At 33.4% G+C, this 18,693-nt stretch overlaps 2 protein-coding genes and 1 long non-coding RNA gene across 7 annotated transcripts; all 3 read left to right on the top strand.

Annotated features, from left to right (window-relative positions):
- The first annotated feature begins 6 nt into the window (after positions 1-6).
- Positions 7-1,214, top strand: LOC111373060. Of its 2 annotated transcripts, none has more exons than XR_002698864.1 (2): positions 7-574; positions 930-1,214. It is a non-coding gene; the product is annotated as an uncharacterized LOC111373060 (long non-coding RNA). The 2 variants fall into 2 exon arrangements; XR_002698863.1 differs by having other exon boundaries at positions 927-1,214.
- A 1,437-nt stretch (positions 1,215-2,651) lies between these two features.
- On the top strand, positions 2,652-6,134 carry LOC111373059 (pentatricopeptide repeat-containing protein At4g21190). Its single transcript, XM_022995531.1, has 6 exons — positions 2,652-2,772; positions 3,057-3,144; positions 4,333-4,431; positions 4,598-4,741; positions 4,824-5,036; positions 5,743-6,134. Exons 1-6 carry the CDS (start codon positions 2,732-2,734, stop codon positions 6,106-6,108), a joined length of 951 nt encoding a protein of 316 aa, XP_022851299.1. The 5' UTR covers positions 2,652-2,731; the 3' UTR covers positions 6,109-6,134.
- Positions 6,135-9,388: 3,254 nt separating this feature from the next.
- On the top strand, positions 9,389-17,838 carry LOC111373058 (S-adenosylmethionine carrier 1, chloroplastic/mitochondrial-like). 4 transcript variants are annotated; one of them, XM_022995529.1, is made up of 13 exons: positions 9,401-9,537; positions 10,345-10,400; positions 10,750-10,851; positions 12,185-12,271; positions 12,725-12,797; positions 14,298-14,388; positions 14,800-14,853; positions 14,926-15,021; positions 15,230-15,319; positions 16,581-16,632; positions 16,993-17,054; positions 17,144-17,224; positions 17,481-17,838. In XM_022995529.1, exons 3-13 carry the CDS (start codon positions 10,791-10,793, stop codon positions 17,610-17,612), a joined length of 879 nt encoding a protein of 292 aa, XP_022851297.1. In that variant the 5' UTR covers positions 9,401-9,537; positions 10,345-10,400; positions 10,750-10,790; the 3' UTR covers positions 17,613-17,838. The 4 variants fall into 4 exon arrangements, with proteins under 4 accessions (XP_022851295.1, XP_022851297.1, XP_022851296.1 ...); XM_022995527.1 differs by lacking the exon at positions 10,345-10,400 and having other exon boundaries at positions 9,389-9,537; XM_022995528.1 differs by lacking the exon at positions 10,345-10,400 and having other exon boundaries at positions 10,730-10,851.
- The last annotated feature ends 855 nt before the right edge of the window (positions 17,839-18,693 follow it).

Below are 18,693 nucleotides of genomic sequence, written 5' to 3'. Positions count from 1 at the left end.
TTTGTTATGTACATAAATTAATATGGGTGTATGTGTATATGTGGAGGCTGAGAATCGTCTTCTTCTTCGAGAGATAATAGTATTTTCTAGTAGTTAAAGAAATGATGAATTTTTGAAGATATGGGAGGCTTTTTCTATGGGCATGGACTTTGGGAAAAAAGAGTAATTCTCAAAAGTTCCCATGAAGATACATGTTTTGTGTCTTTTACCTTTCATGTAAAAATTCATCTCTTTATTCATGTAACTTTTAGTGAGCACTGTCTTGTAACTTCCTGAATTTACCGAATTGGTGAGTTCGTAATCATATCTTGCACAACCTTGCATTTCTACCTTCTCTTCAGGTGCGATCGCGTTCTTTCTTTTGGGAAGGGTATAAAGCTGTTAAGCTATAGGAGAAGTGAGCTTAAACTATCTGATCATCGACCTGTGACTGCCTCTTATATGGTGGAAGTTGAAGTATTTTCTCCTAAGAAGTTGCAGCGGGCACTCACTTTCACTGATGCAGAAATTGAAGAAGAGGACATTGTAATGGATGGAAATTGGAAGTGATTTGATTCAGGGAAGATCAGGATAGGTGAGTACTGTACCTACATAGTATAGTGTTACAATTTCCCAAATTCGTGCAAATATTCCCTTCTCCTATAGTTTAGTTACGGAATGATGTGACGTCAGTTAAAAATTTTATGGCATGTTTATAAGGTGGATTAGATAGCATTAGACACTATTAGAAGAAAAAACTAAGCTAGAATGTTATTCCTTATATTCTCTAGTTACTGATTTCCATGTGTAGCCGATGATCATTTAGCATCAAACCCCAAAACTTAATGCACGTCTTCATTGGCATTGCATATCACCGTTACTTAATTTCTCTTCGCAAAGTTTGTGTCGCACCGGATACTTTACTGATACAGTATGGATCTTTTCAGCAGCCTTGGGAATGCTAACCTGTGGAAAATGAGGGAGATCCTGCAAGCGAGAACATTCCCTATGACATTCAGAGGAGGACGAAGATATGAGCGAGCATCCATGACTTGTGGAGCTCCTGGGATCATTTCCTAGTGATGCATTCTTTTGATTCTTTAATGCACAGTGATTGAGCTTGTACATGAAATGGTTAGTTTGTCAATGTCTTTGATTTACATTCTTATCTTCTCTTCCATTTTTGCATGTCGTTTATTGTAATATATTATCTTTTGAAGGCATTTTAGTGATAATCAGTAGTTTTCTATTGAAGTTACACAATGATTTGAATTCTTTTGTTTCTTTATTTGCAAGTTACAAGTTTTTCACTCTCTTTGAAAAATCTATCTTTAGTTTATAATTTGTTATATTAGAAAAAAAAAAAAAAAGTGCTACATTTCATTCATAGTAACTCTCTATGCAACTATATAAGCAAGAAGAACTTAGGTTCGTAGTTTTATTTTCCTTTTATTGATTTAAAGAAAACTTGCATTTTGAAGAGTTGATTTAACTTATGTCGCATGTTATTAATTTAACAATTCATATATGGTTGAAATTATAAGTAATAATATAACCAAATTACTATAAGCTAAAAATATAATTATAATTTAAATAATTTAGAAAATTATTTTTCTTTTAATTTTTTTTTTCACGATTAAATCTCTAAATTTATAGGTATATTTGGTTTAAATAATGTTGGGAGAAAAAAACAATCTTCTAAGCATTGTTGTTTAAATGTCATGAAATAGAAAATTATTTCCAATTTAAAAAAAAATGAAGAAGAAGAAACTTCGGATATAATCCACAAAAAATCCTTTTTATATCTAGAATGATAGTAATATTATGAAAGCTCAAACGATAAGTATCACATAGCTATTTAAACTTGTCATTTTCCATTAAGAAAAGAATTAAACATTGCGTTAATTCATGACAAGAATTCTCTCTAAATAAAATATGTATATATATGAAAGAAAGGAAAAAAAATAAAATCTCTTTTTTCAATTCTAATCGTTCATATCAAATAGGACAATAGTGATGTCTAGCAAAAAATATAATTTGAAAAATATTGAAAGACGTACAATAGTTGAAAATACTAACATTCAGTTACTTTTTTTTTTTTTTTTTTTTTTTACTGAAAAGTCATATTGTCTTCCTATCAAAACTTATCTGAAAATATAGTGCCCCTGTTTGGAGCACATTATTATTTCATTTGTAGAAATATTTGGACCGTTTGAACTGACAAACGCACAGTGGTCCGTCCTTCATCCTGACACAACGTGACAAGAGGCTATTCTTTTCTTTTGCCTTTTTTACCCCCGACCTACGAACAACCCAATCATCCACAAATTCACCTTCAAACTCTGCAAATGGGCAAGGACAGAAGTGAAAAATGGCAAGAAAATCTTTAATGTTGCACAGTGAAAGTCAGCACGCCAGGTCCCAAATAACTACATCATGGTACGGTGCAACGGTCTGAGATTTTCTAAAATAATCGAAAATGTGCACCAAAGAGTGGCTATATATATTCAATATTTTGAAAATTGGTAAATTTTAATTTTGATTAGAAATAATATTTTTTTACTATCAAATATATGTTGGGTAAATGGACCTTGGTACCATATTGAATTTGGGCTAACTTTGTTTAGTCCAGTTCTTTTAGGCCTAAAATCTATAAAAGCCCATCCCGTCCAGCAAATCAGGCGGTGGCAAATAATCTGATATTTCTCAAGAACAAAGTGTGTATTAGCAGGGAATAGAAATTTTGTATTGAATGTTTGTTTCAACTTTCAAAGAGCTCGAGCTGTGTTATCCGTAAGTATTTGTAACTCATTAGTTTTGCTCTCAGATTTCTCTTTTCTCAATGAATTTGTGTTACTACCACTAATGAATATTTCGGATCACAACCACTAATGAATATTTCGGAAACAAGCTGCCAAATCAATTTTCTTTGTTAATAATGTTCAAAACTTTTACTCGTTTTCTACCTAGGATATTTAATCTGTTTTTGTATTTTGGAATTCTAATTCTGAACGTTTGATTATAAACTTTACTTTAATAAAATTATTGTTTGTTTTTTTTTTTTTTTAATTTCTCAGGATGCTTAGTTTGAGATACTCTCCAGCAATTTTCACTGAAAAATTGGAATCTGTTGAAATTTTCAGGAACATTAATCGGAATATTGTGGTAAGGTTTTATGTTCATAAAACAAATTTATTTTCTCTTTTATTTTCCTAACAAGTTAGGAATTTATGGGTCTTTATCCCAAAATTCAATGTGAATAGTATGGTGTTTTAATATTTTACATTGGAGTAATTTTGGTAAATTAAGGATTTGATTCATTTGTATTTCTGGTTCTCTAAGATTTTCTGGAAACTTGAGTGGTTTTCAAAAAACATGCGATTGTTCAGAAACTGCTATTAGGCACGTAACTTTCGAACAACAAATAAATTCTATTGCTGGGCTCTTTAAAATTCGATCTGGATTTGATTTGTATTTTCATTCAGAGACCAGAAGGGGAAAAAATGGAAATTCCATTTTTTTCTCCTTCTTTGGGGGAAAGCCCTTTTATCTGCTTTTTGGGCAGACAGATTTGGTATTCATGGTGAGTTCGGGTTGGGGGTAGGACCAATTTTAAAGACTTTACAAAGATTAATCTCTGAGGACAAGGAAGCCACGAGATATAGGATTAAAAAATGAGTGTTGAAATGGTTCAGAATTTTTTTGGGATAAATAAGTCGAGAACCATGCAAGTTAAACAGCTTACTGTTTTCAATTAAAAGGGGGTATTTCTGTCTATTCTTGATACAAAAAATTGGAGAAAAATGACACTCTGAAATTGGGATGGAAAATGTGGTAAGATTTTTGGAATTTTTAGGATTAATTCATGGCAGTAGATGAGGACCGTTAATGAGATTGTTTATTAACATTTAGAAGATGCGGAGATTCGGTAAGAAAAGAAATGGACCATAAGAAGGAAAACTCCAACATTAGTCAGTGGTGTGGGATTAAGAGATTGAAGAATTGCATTAAGTAAGACAGAAACAAACACAAAGAAGGGCAAACAGATTTCGAGGAAGAAAGTATCTAAAGATCTATTGGATGTCAACTGTGACCCAATCTCTGCTTAGGGTAGTTAGCATAAAGTCTTTGCTCTTTGGCAAGTTCTGATTTCTTCGTTGTAGTATTCTTTTAAGGTTCCCACGTGGACTTTTAGTTTCTTAATTTGACATAAAGTTCATATCTGTTAATTCATCTCCTCATCCTCCTCCCCTCTCCTCTCCCCTTCCTTGCCTACGTGCTTATGTGCATGTTATTTTCCCTTTAATTTCATTTTTGGAGTTTTCTCTCAGCATATTAGTTACATTTTCTCAGGTTTGTGCTGCTAAAGGTCCTAGACCAAGGTATCCACGGGTGTGGAAAACCAATAAAAAGATAGGTACCATTTCGAAGTCCTTGAAGCTTGTTGAATGTGTAAGTCCATTTCCTTAACTTTTGGTCTGCAGTGGAAACAAGTATCTGATTTATCAAGTATTGATATTGTGTTTGAGGCTTTATCATGCCGTTTCTTCTGTTTTACAATCGTTTCCTTGTGAGCAAGCACTTAATGGTAAGAAATGAGAACCATCATGTTTTGTAGATTAGAGGATTATCAAATGTTAAAGAGGAAGTATATGGGGCGCTTGATTCTTTCATTGCATGGGAAGTAGAATTTCCATTAATAACAGTGAAGAAAGCTTTAAAAACCCTTGAGAATGAAAAAGAGTGGAAGAGGATAATTCAGGTATGCTTCTGATAGTATTCTTCTCTGTGGCTGGGAAATCTAATAGGCACAAGTGTGATTTAAACTACAAATTTTAGTACAGGTGACAAAGTGGATGTTGAGCAAAGGTCAAGGGAAAACAATGGGAAGCTATTTCAGTTTGCTAAATGCTTTGGCAGAGGATGGAAGGCTTGACGAAGCTGAAGAGCTCTGGAAGAAGTTATTTTCACAGAATTTGGAAAGCATGCCTCGTATTTTCTTTGAAAAAATGATTTCAATTTATTATCACAGGGAAATGCATGAAAAGATGTTTGAGGTATTCTCTCTCTTTTGCCTCATCCATCAGTAAATAGATTTTTATTTCTTGTCTGGTTCTAAGTTCTGAGGAACTTTCTGCTTCTCTCTCATTTCATTACCTGCTGCTCTTTAAATCATTCTAGTTGATGAATTGTCTGTACTTGCAAAATGGTAAGTATATTATTAAGCACACTGCATCCCTCCTCTTTGTAGATATGTTGCGAATCGATTATGCCTTCTAGAAATTCAATTGTATTTAGCATAATACTAGTGCGTCAGCTTCAATACACCTATTTTTGGACAAGGCGAATAGCACTCCATCACATTCAGTAATATCACCCCTAATTTTACTATTATAAGGTGAGACTGTGCATTGCAAACTCAAGGATTGTAGTATTTTAAATATTGTCGAATCTGTCACCTCATCCATTAATGTTGGAGAAACTAATAGGCAATGTTGTTGCTCGGAAAAAGTTCCAATTTTCATGTAGCCAACTCCAAATTTATCAAGAATAGTGCGTAGTTTGTTGTTGTAGTAGCATTATCAGAATTATAAACGTGTCTTCATTGTAGGCGTACTATTTTATTCCCCTTGTTTCACCATTTAGTGCAATTTGAAGTTTTCTAATTTAATTTAAGTTCAAAGAGGTCATCTTATATTGCAAGTGCTTTAAATTTTTCTGTCAAATTTTGTTGAATATAGCGATTATTGAAATTATTTACAGACATTTGCTGACATGGAGGAGCTTGGAATCCGACCGACGATGTCGATTGTTTCAATGGTTGGAGATGTATTTGAGAAGCTGGGTATGATGGACAAATGCCAAAAACTGAAGAAGAAATACCCACTGCCAAAATGGGAATATCGATACTTTAAAGGTAAGCGCGTTAAAGTTAGAGCCAAGTATCTTGAAGAAACTGATAATGCAGATTTAAATAAGGCCGATAAGGAAGCTGAAGTTAATTCATCCGAATCAAATGAGGATGCAGAAGTTAGTTTTCACGAACTCTCTGATGAAAGCAGCCATAGTAATGTTGCTGAAGTATATTCTACTGTACCTTTTGAAACTGTCGACTCCAAAATTGAATGAAGCTCTTGTATGTTATGCTTTAGTTTATTCATTGTTTTCGTGATTTCTTCCTAAGTACTCGAATATGGGGGGAAACCTAAATGCTCCGATATTTATTTCGGATTCGATTAGGTGATGAAAATTACCTTGATATGAGTGCATGCGGGAAGAACAGGTGAACATTTGACGGAATATTTGACGGTTTCCATTAAGTAGGAACCAAAATGCACCTAAATTGCATGCTTGGGATCTGAAAATAAAATTAAATGAGGACTCAGGTGCTCTAAGTGGTTAAGTTTGATGATAACAGCTGCATATGTTTTACCATTAAAAATATTTAAAATCGAATGGAGACTCAAACGTGTTGTGAGGATAGACGCATTGGGAACTCCAAGCCTTATAGCTTACTTATAATAGGGTAACTTTCCATTCAAAAGGCTGCCTGGATAAACCACTTTTGGCTTTGCGTCATACTTGGTCTAACTAAAACTTGGACTTTGATAGGAATTAGGTCCTCGTCAGGAGCCCTCGTATCTGTAAGGGAGACAAGCCTGCCTAAGGACCAAATTGCATTAGATCTTTGAACTTTGCCATTCTATTGGAAATGGACCGTTCCTTTTTGGATCCACCATGATCTTGAACTAATGGTCGTGTGATGATGACATCCAAGCAAGATCAGAGAAGGAGATCAAATCATCATTGAGAGAGTGAAGCCAGATTCTTTTCGATCTTCTACCGTAGTATATCAAACCTATGAATCTCTTTTATTTGTGATTTTGTTTGAATCTAGAAAGAATGCAGAAATAGTAGGCTCCCACGACATCCTACTAGGCACTCCTTGGTTGGTGACACACAAAACTCCCTTCGATGCCGGTAGATGAATTCCAAGACCAAAACCATTGATTCCATTGTTGATAAAATCGCTACTGTGAACTCGGTAGTGACTGTTAGGAGGATAATGGGTCCCTCAACTCTGTATTTTTCTCTTTCATCTTTACTAAAGAAAGGAGTAGCGTCACAGGCAACTTCACTCCGTGCATCCTTTGGTTGTGAGCATCATCATTAGTGAGGCGCTAAGGGAAGGAGGAGGGGGTTGTCTAAGATTCTTTATTTAATACTTCAAGAGGAGGGTGACGATGGAATAGGGTTATATTCGATTTCAATTTTTACACAATCCTATAATTTCTATTAGAATTAAATATTTTTCCAAATAAAAATGAAAGGGAACGCTTACAAACTTAAATTAAATGGGGACTCTTTCAAACGTGCTAATATCTCTGATTCCATTTTTATACAATTCTATAATTTCTGTTAAAGTTAAATATTTTTCCAAATAAATAAAAATCGGTGAGGCGTTAAGGGAAGGAGGGGTGTGTGTGTGAGAGAGAGAGAGATTATTTAATACCTCAGGAAGAGGGTGACGATGAAATAGGGTTATCTTGGATTTCAATTTTAACACTATCCTGTAATTTCTATTAGAATTAAATATTTTTCCAAATAAAAATGAAAAAGAACACTTATAGACTTAAATTAAATGGGGACTCTTTCAAATGTGTTAATATCTTTGATTCACTTTTTATACGATCCTATAATTTCTGTTAAATTTAAATATTTTTCCAAATAAATAAAAATGATAAAAAAAACACGTATACACAATAGCACCAGTCGGGAAACGAACTCGGGTCTGTACTGTGGCAGGATACTATTCTAGTACTAGAGCACTGGTGCTCTTATTTTATGAAAATTAAAACTTACTAAAATTTCTTAGTTGATCCAAGCCTTGACAATTTTTTAAACCAAAGCCGCATGTTTAAAGAAATAAAAATAAAAATCAATGCCTAGATCATCTCACATTTCTATATGAAGTGATGAACATCTCGACGTCCATACAACTAGGCCTAACCAGTAGGTTCAGCTAGTAACACGTACTCATCCAACATAGTCAAAAGATTGATGTGAAATTAATAACAACTAATCAAATCTCAAAAAATTATCGTTTTTGATATACAAAGCACTACTAGACAAGATAATTGGATCATCGACTTTGGATATTCCAATTGAATCATTTCAAGTTTAGGAATGCTTTTATTAAATTAGAAGCTCTAGGACTTATAAATGTAAGTTATTAAATATAAATGAATGCAATGATTTTACGAAATATATAGATAAAAAATAGAGTATAATCAGTTTATAAGCAATTATAAATTTTGTCAAACATGCTTTCAGAAGGCCACACTCGTATCTGCAAGGAAACTAGAAATTAAAAAAAAAATGAAAAAAATCAATTAATCCTACTATATGTGTGATTAATGTTAGTAATTATGAATTTGTTGTTAAAAATAATGTTTGACATTCACTTTAAATTATAAGAAAATCATAATTAAACCTAGTTAAAGAGGTAAAAACTAAAGTATGAGAGGGCATTTTTCAATTACTATAGACTATAATTGACTAATTGATGAAAACATTTAACACTCCCCTTTTTTGTAATGGGAAAAAATATTAACACTTGAAACAAAAAATGAAAGACTAATGGTATGCATAATTTTTTGTGTTTTGCATTTGTTCTTGAGACACTATAGTGACATTATTAAGGGCTCGTTTGGTAGGGATTTTGATAATTAATTTTTTGATCGTTAGAAGAAAAGTGGGGTCCACATGTAAGATAAAAAGTCAAAAATTACGGCTTGAATAGTAAAATAACGGTCAAAAAATTAATTTTTTGGGGCAAAAAATCCCTACCAAATGAGACCTAATTAAATAATAAAAGATGTATTTAATTGCAAAAGGAAAAAATAAATATTTGTTTGTCGAATTGTGGCCTTAAGTGGTGGAGAATTAGGCAACGATGATAGGTTGTGGTCTTGTGGAGGTTTGTGGTGGAGTTGGCGATGAGGAAGATAACTGTATTTTAGTGGTTGAGACGATAAGTGATGGGATTTTGATTCGACAAAGGTAGATTGAACAAGAAGATTTTCATTTTCATTATTATTATTTTTATTATTTTTTTGTCTGTTGATTATTGTTTTATTTTTTTTTTTTAGTTTATTTAATTAGAGGGTAAAGCTTCTTTTAATGTGATATTAACGGCAAAAATGAATGGAAATCACTAATGAGGATGATACGTGCTACTAAATGAAAGAATTATTCTACGTGACGAAATTTTGGGACATCATGAGGATGGATAAAAATTAAATGAGGATGAAATTAATACAAAACGGAAAGTTGGGACTTAGATTGAAATTTACACTAATATTACTGGAGCTGCAAAACACAAATGAGATGAAGTTGAATTAAATTACATTTATGCCCTTTCAAAATTTTCAGCTTTCAACAACTCGGAATTAAAAGCAAAGTCACTTTCCTCTTTGGAAAGCAGAATCGGTATCAGTTTTCCTTTCACTTCTGTAGCTGAAGAAATGTCTGTTGACGCCAAGAGAGATTCTGCCGGTAAATGCTTCGCAATCAGTTTGATTTTTGAAATACTATTAGTTTATCTGTTAATTTTAGCTTTTAATCTATTCTCTGAATTTCTTTTGTAGTAATTTTATCACTAAAATTTCCGTATTTAGTTCAATTCATGGAAAATATTAAACACCCAGTTGAATGTTTGTATTTTAAGCTCGCAGTTCATTCATCATTCATCATTCAGTTATGAATGAATTTAAGTCATTGTATTATGTCAAGTGAAAGTTGAAAGCATTGTGAATTAAATTGGACAGAAAGTTTGGGTTGCAAGTTTGCACTAAAGTAATATGAACTTATCAATTAAAAGTATAAGGGTTTTCAAAACTGCTGTCTATTAGTCCAATATTGGCATCAATGTCCTTAAAAATTGTATTCTCACTGTGGCACTGTGTATAATTTGCATTTGCTACATTCTATATTGAACTGATTTAGTGAAGTGTATAAAGATGTGGATGCGCTGCCTTCTGATTTTCTGTGTTCAAAGCCTGAATTTGAGAAATTGTACTAAAACATTTCGGGCTTCTGGTTTTTGGGTCAGTTTTGATGAACATCTGGGATCGTGTTGTTAATTCATATCTGTTTCTCTATATCTAAAGCTTAAGGTTGCTATCAGATTTAGGAATTCTAAGGGGGAAGGGAAAAAGGAAAAGAAGAAACCTGAATTTGCTTCCTTTTATCTCTCCAATTTTAATAAAATCAAATTTAAATCTTTTTCCCAAAAAAATAAATATGGAATTTTACCACTAATTATGTTAGTAATTTGATTTCTTTGTACATTTTGCAATTCAGGTGAAAGCTTTTGCAGAATTGTTTTCACTCCAAAACAGAGCCTAAACGAAAAATTGGTGATTAACCACATACTCTATCATGTCAATGACAACTTTATTTAGCTCGCCTTACTACTTTAGGGCCATTGGTCGCGTTATCACTTATAACATATGAATGAAATAACTAACGAAAACCAATACAAAACGTTAGAAGGAAAGAGACTAGGTCCTCTGAGAAATAGCATTTAGATTATTCCTATGTGGTGTGTATTATGCATTGTCATTTACCATCATTGTCCTACTTCATTCTTGGTTTCTTTTCTTTCCATTTTAATCAGCTGAAGGAAAACAATTAGATAGTAATTAAATCAATTGAATGAGATATTTCTTTAATTACTTTTTCTTAGAATAAATGATCTTGAAGCAGATGCACTGAGGTACAACATCAGTTCCCCAGACAAGGCAAACATGAATGTTGCATCATTGAGCGTACAACAGAAGCCGTTTGATTTTTTGCGCCTGTTATATGGTATGCTATAATATTATTCTTCACTCGTATTTAAGCCATTTGTTAAAACTATTGTTTTCAAATGCTCTAAAGAAACTTTGCTGCTTCAATGCTTGTCTGCCAAAAGAGTGCAAATGATATCATAAAAGAAAGGCAATACATTTCCTTCTACTCTGATACCCTGGTCTAATGAATATCAATGTGACCATTTTTCGTTAGCTAACATCGATCCAAAAAGAGATAGGATATATAAAAACACGACGAAACTCGAAGGGCTTATGTGAACAAGAAACTTTTATTTCAACAAATAACTTATCACCAACCTTTGGCATTTAATTTTTGCAGTTTGTTAACGCATTTCATACTACGATTTAAAAGGAAACTAAAGACCAGAAAATATTAGGAAAAGTATAGAACTAGCTATAAATATATGAAAACGGATAGAAAACTGCTGCCATGCTCCCTATTTTAGCAGATTTTGACAATGCTACGGATTTGGTAGGCCTAGATGGCCAGCTGGGGTTTACTTAATTGTTGGAGTTCCATTTTCTTTGTGATTTGAGATTTTCTAGATAGAGGGATATATATTTTTCTTGTATTTAGGAAGAAAGGGTGCCGGGTGAGTATGAAACAATAAGGAGCTACGCTCATATATACTAGGAATGCGCTCAGAGAACATGTATTACTACCAAGTATGTGCTGCTGGGTTACATCACCTATACTAATGAGCATACCATTCACAAACATAAGTATCATCATATTTCAATAGTAAATTATGTTCGAGATGGCTTCTTGGTTAGCCTACATCTCTTTCCCTCTTTATGTTTAATGACAATGTTTTACTGGACTCGTCATGGCTTGACCAACCACAAGTATAATAACATGGACAACATATTATACAGCCATCAGAATTATTTGTATTGAATGTTTTCTTTCCTATTAGCAAAAGTGTGAATTATAGCAAGTTTTGTGCATAGAGTTTGTTTAAAGTGCTTTTAGGAAATCCCTGGCACCTTTAGACGATAATAGCAATATATAATATGGGATTAGCGAGACATATTGTGTTTATTGCATATCTAATTATTGGACTTTTGAAGACTGACATATATTGCTGATGCCACTTTCTTATATTATATCGATTCACCGCTCACGTTTATTAATGCTTTGAAAACTGAATGAATGAGTTACACCTTTTACAAGGAGAATACAAGCAACGTATCTTTGTCTTCATGGCTTGAATTCTTACAACCATTTCATACACTTTGTTTAAGTATAAATTTTGTCTTGCTAACCTAATTTGGAAGCAAACCTTTGCCTTCCTCTGTCCTTAAAGATTTTGTTCTGGCTCTTGTAGATGGTGCTGTTGCTGGAGCTGCTGCTGGTGTCGTGGTGGAAACTGTTTTATACCCAATTGATACAATTAAAACTCGACTTCAAGCAGGTTCTTTTCTGTGAATGATTTTTTTTTTTTTGTTTTTTTTCTTCCATGGTTTTCTGTTTCCATCTTGTAATCCTAGATAAATCATCACGTATAACTTCTTGTCCACTTAGAAGCAGACCTGCATACCATCCACTACAATAGTTGTCATGGAATTTTGTTTATGTAACATCAAACTGCATCTTCTGAATCTTTGGTATTGCTATTTTTGAAACTGTTTCTATAGTTTGTTGCGTTAGCACATTATCCAGCTTTCCCCTGTCCTATCACTTTTGAATATTGATGAAGGTTTGAACTTTTAATTTGATGCTGCACTCAACAAAACTATGTTATTTATATCCAGCAATAATGAATGCTCTAGCATTATGTGAAACTGCTTTCATTATGTATTAACAATTATTATGTTATGAATTAGAGTGTTCATAAAGAACTGTTTCATGGTCCCTTGTTAGGCAGTTCGTGGTGGGGGAGAAATTATATTGAAGGGTCTTTACTCTGGATTGTCTGGAAATCTTGTGGGTGTTTTACCGTAAGTTTTTCTTAAATATTATTGCTTCATGAACTTTGATACGCATTGATTGACTTGTGAATTCTATCCAGTTTTCCTGTTAGGTAAACTAAACTGCCTGCCCATTGAGACTTGGTATGCTGTTGAGATTAAATTCCATAGCGTACTTCACCATAAGAAGCGAAATACATATTCAACAAGGCCTCTGGCATTGACTTTGTGCTTCATAATGCTTCCACAAACTAGCAACTCGAGATATTGTTGAATCATTGCTTTGACTTTTGTTTTCTATATATGATACTAGTTGTTAAGGATATTAGAAGACACCAGATGGATATTTAAAGACTAATATAAGAATGAAGATAAAATCCTCTAAAAGCAGTGTTACCAATGTAGTACAGGCTGTTGCATTGTTCAATTATCTTTGTCTTCAAGAAGTCTAGGTTGTGATCTAGAATGTGGGACCATGGAGAGAGCACGGGCAATCGAGGAGTTGGACGACGAACAACCATTTATAAGGAGTTTCTTAAGAAAGAGCATTAAATTGGTGCACCACTAAAACAATAAGCAATAAAACATGTACGTTTATTTAAAGTCAGATTAATCGCACTTGTTTAATTTGCAAGAAAAGGTGGAGTATAACAATAAGATCTCGTTTGGGAGTTTGGTAGCGTTATTTCCCCAAAAAAGACCCCCAATAACATGTTTATTCGGATTTTTGTGAATAAGTGCCTTTATAAAAATGTAGGCTCATATGGAAAATGGAAATAACTGCTTTTGTTGTTTTCTGCACTATTTACATTTTTCAATGGGTGGAGGAATAACCACATTTTTCTGTTCTAAATGATTAAAAGAGGCTCATCGTAATACCTTTTATATTAGAGGACATAGTAGGGCGACCTAATTCATGTGTGAACTTCCTGAAATACACCTATATTGTTTAAACTTTTGCAGTTGAGGGGGGAAAATGTGCAGTTCACACATCCAACGCTGAAAGTATGGTCCTTATGTTGAATAGTCGAATAAAACATTCCTTTTTTAGAGCATTTTCCCTTGTTTGTTTTTATTTGCGTTTTTAGTGTTTTGAACCGAACACAGTGGCAAAAAAATTCGTGTAGCTGAATCCGAATTTATTGAGCATGGGCTTAGTTTGTTGTCATGGGTAGTAGTGGTGGTGATGTTCTATAACTTTTTGAAAATTTAATTTAAAGTTTTGAAATGGTTGGCCTATATGTTGTAAATTGAAGAAGTGTTCGGGTGGAATGTCTTTGAAATATGGTCCGCAGGGAATCAAGTTTATGGTGCACTTAAGTAATCTGTTGAAAGTGATTGGAATATTAGCCACTACGTATTCTGATAGTATCAGACTTATATTACTGCACTAGGAAAATTATAAAGAGCAACTAGAATTTAGTTTTTGTGGTTTTTGGTTACATCCAGATGTTTCTAAATTACTTCTTCCGGAAACTGAGGATAGAAAGAACTTTCAATTTATTCTAGTTGAACTTTAATTGTTTGCAGGGCATCGGCAATATTTGTTGGTGTATATGAACCTGCCAAGCAGAAGTTGCTGAAGAGCCTTCCTGAGAACTTCTCTGCCTTAGCTCATCTGGTAAATGATGCAAAATTGCATGTACTAAAACACAAAAATTTTTTGTTGGGACTCATCTTTGGAAGCATGAAATCTCTATCTTGGAGGTTGGCTTGAAGATGATAATTAGTTCTACGGCTATCATCCTAGCAAAATAATCTTTATTTGAATTTTTTCGTGTTCTACTCCTTCCTTCTATACGGCAAGGTTCACTTGGCATTAAGTTGCTTGAATTGTCTAGTTATATTGAACTCCTAGGTTGATAATCTGGCTATAAACTCCTATTACTTTTAACTCCAGTTTAGCAATATTTTTTCTTTGACCATGGGATTAAAATAGAAAGTTGTCTACCAGGGTTGTGATACAGTTAACTGATTCTTATTATTATTGTTGTTGTCGTCGTAATTTTAACAGGTTTTGTACTTCACTTAGACTGCAGGTGCTGTTGGAGGGGCTGCTTCTTCCATAGTTCGAGTTCCTACTGAAGTAATTACCTTTGTTCCCTTAGTGTTATCTTTTTACGTTATTCCTCAAGCTCATGATGTATATCCCCTACAGGTTGTTAAGCAGAGGATGCAGACAGGACAATTTGCCTCTGCCCCCGATGCTGTTCGTCTTATCATTGCTAAGGAGGGTATTAAAGGCCTTTATGCAGTATGCAATGCTACCTCCTTTAACCAATTTATCAAGGCTAAATTTTTGTTCTAAGAGGCCATCATATTTAAGGCTTGAGCCTTCTTCGTAGAAATGCACTGATAGCATATTATGGACTCATCTGGTCAACTGGAAGTTTTTTAGTTTATTTCTATCTTTTGAAGGTTTTATATCATGTGTTTCTTAACTTTTTTACATGAAATCATAGGGATATGGATCCTTCCTATTGCGAGACTTGCCCTTCGATGCAATTCAGTTCTGCATATATGAGCAGCTTCGAATTGGCTATAGACTATCAGTAAGTTGGTTATCACTGAAAGAACATGGTTATTTTTCTCCATTACTGTGTTTAATTGCAAAGGGTTTTTTAGTTGATTCTTTTCGCTCAAGAGAATCTCCATAATTAATAATTAATTAAAGCATACATCAAATATATATATATATATATATGGAGTATGCTATGTGTACATAAAAATTTGTACATAATGGTGTCCCCCACTCACATGGGTGGGGCCCACCTGAAAAATTGATCCCTATGATCAAAGTTATATACTCTATAATATAGGTCTTATCCATACAAGTAATGGAGAACATACGAAAGCTTTGGAGTATTATTTTCGATCACTAGAATGTACATATATATATATATATCTTGTGAAGCAAATGTCCCGTAATAGTACAAGTGTTCACCTTGAAAATGAAGGTAGCAAGATGTTATTTTTCTTTAATTAGTCAACAAGGCAATGAAGTTGAACTACTGCTATTTTTGTGCCCCAAAAGTGAAAACCACTTGTTATTTTAATGTGCATGATGATTATTCCGCTCAGCGCCAACAAGTGGAGCTCAGCTGAGCAGATCTGTATGCTTGGAAAAATTCTGTGCTAAAGAAATATAGGGGATAGAGCTTAAGCTTGGTTCAAGTATAAAATAATGAAGTTCGGTTGCATCTGAGGACTGAATCTTTGGTTTCTACCTAACACAAATAACAAAAAGTTGAATTTACTGATTGTATTTGCATAAAGGATTATTCTACATGTACATTATGCCCAAGTGGCATTTCATCATTAGTTAATGGAAAAAGCTATTTTTCCACCTGTCTATGATGAAATGCCACGTGGCCATTATGTACATCAAGGTGTACCTGTTGCATAACCCTTGTATAAATGATGGAATATTTGAGTTAGAAACAATTCATTCGATTTTGTAATTAGTGATTGATTAAAGCAGTGTGCTGGATTATGTCACTATGAGCCAACTCTCGAGCTCGAGCTCGGTTAATTGAGTATTCTAGCCAGTCTAAACAAAGTTCAAAATACTTTTGAGCTAGCAGGCTTGCTTGAACCCCATCTATGCATTTCTCTGCTCTTGCGCCTGCATCCCATGACTCTGTCACAAGCTGATACTATAAGTATGAAATTTTGCATCTACAGTGTAATGGATGATCAAAGAAATTGTATTGTGAAAAGATTAAAAAAACCTTACGAACACTTTTGCTGTTTCATGCATTAGCCATATTTCTTAGATTGTGCAGTAAAAGTCTACTAACATTTGTGCTGCAGGCAAGAAGGGATTTGAGTGACCCTGAAAATGCAATGATTGGTGCTTTTGCAGGTAAATAGCTTTTTGATGATTTTCAGATTCATATAAGTTTCTTGTCCTTGGCTTTTCTATTATGGTTTCACACGACTGATGATTGATGCTGTAAAATGTAAGCGGCAGTTGAAGACAGTCTACTGCAGTTAAGAGATCTTTGCTTGTTAGATAACGAGTGAACATTATATGCCTTTACAATCGTAAAGAACAGAACAAGTGTTCTTATTATTGCGATTCACTGGTTATGGCTGTGGTAGCTTATTTCAGATACACAATGCTGCAAAAATATGTGGAGAAACTTCACTCTTCTCTCCACTTGTCATATAAACTATAATTAATCAGAAAATCATGTATGATTAAACCAATTTCTACTTGTAGGTGCTATCACTGGCGCTATAACAACTCCTCTTGATGTGATAAAAACTCGATTGATGGTTCAGGTGCAGTTGATATGGAGTTCATTCCTATCTTTGCTGCATAATATTCTACATAAGAAGTCTTATGTATTGTCCATCCATTTCACCTGCAGGGATCAGCAATGCAGTACAAGGGTATTTTACATTGTGTTAGTACTATCGCAAGAGAAGAAGGTTCCTCTGTCTTTTTTAAGGTGTACCCTTTCTGTTCTACATATTGTGCTTAGTATGTTCAATTCTTCTAAATTGATTAGTCACTTTTACAATTATTCCACTTTATCTCCGTCGGTACGGATACGGCTGCTTGCAACTTCCTCATTTTGTTCATATGACAGAGCCTGAAAATTGACAAATATTTGGCATGAATATTCATCTATTCATTTTCTGATACTTTGTTAGGCTTGTATCCAACTCCATGATATCTGATCGTTTTAGACTGTTGTGTTGCAGGGAATGGGGCCGAGAGTATTATGGATAGGTATTGGTGGTTCTATTTTCTTCGGTGTTCTTGAGAGAACAAAGCTATTGCTCGCCCAGAAGCATCCTCTTGAACAAGGTTCCAATTCTTTGAAGTCAGTGTAACATCAGATATATCCATTCAATGGTATATCAACTCTAAAAACTAAATCATTGGCAAGAAACCATTCCAAGAGCAATGGTTATTTCGAGCTGGATATCTTCATTTTGATAGTATTTTTATTTTTATTTTTATTTTTAACAAAAATGCTTTTAACATTTATTATGTGGTAGGCGTTTACCATCAATAAATAGGGCATAAGAATTGTCCTCTGATTTTATTGCGATTGCATTAGAGCATTTTAATGACAAGCTATGTCATGCTAAGACTTATTTTTTAAAACATCACGAGACAAGTCAGTATAGGATTTTTTATTTTTTTTTAGCTCTCCATTGCAAGAAGATGAATTCACCTTAGAATCTGTAATAATTAGACACAACTGAGAATATTAGGTACTATGCATGAAAAAATAAGGTCGAGTATTTAAGTACATATGTTCTATATGCTAATTTTGAAATGTACAACAATTTTAAAACAAAAGTTTGTCAAACACTTGACTGATTCTTTCCACAATTGATTCTTTCTTCAATGTAGCAAAAATTGATTATTTTAAGACCACTGAATTTAGAGATAAGATGTACTGATTAATAGAAGGTTGGAGATAAAAATGCGATGAAAATAAGTTGGGGATATAAGTGCTATAATGAACAAAAATTGAAAACCTTAAAGGTCTGTTTGATTGCAGAAGTGGAATTTGGGTGGAAAGAAAATGAATTTCAGGGAATTGAATTGATGGGAAAATATTTTCCTGGAAAATGTAAATTATTGTGTTTGATTGGTATAATTTTTCACATGTAAAATGTTTAAATGAAAGTGTTTTTGGATGTCCATTTGATTTTGTTTTATATGAAAATTGTCAATTAAAGGGATATAATTTATTGGTATTGAGAATGAAATTTGTTTCCAATGCCAAAATCCAAAAAAAAAAAAAAAAAAAAAGTTCGAGAAAATCATCTATCTTTGGGTGTTCGTTTGGCTTTGTTTTAAATGAAAATTGTCAATTAAAAGGAAATATTTTTTTACAATAAATCTTAAAATTCATTTTCATTGCTAAAAAAAAAAAAAAAAAAAAAAGGGGACAAAAAA

The sequence above is a fragment of the Olea europaea genome, unplaced genomic scaffold (assembly GCF_002742605.1).
Source record: "Olea europaea var. sylvestris unplaced genomic scaffold, O_europaea_v1 scaffold1066, whole genome shotgun sequence".
In the NCBI taxonomy this organism is placed as follows: Eukaryota; Viridiplantae; Streptophyta; class Magnoliopsida; order Lamiales; family Oleaceae; genus Olea; species Olea europaea.
This window is presented reverse-complemented; position numbering and strand designations above follow the sequence as displayed.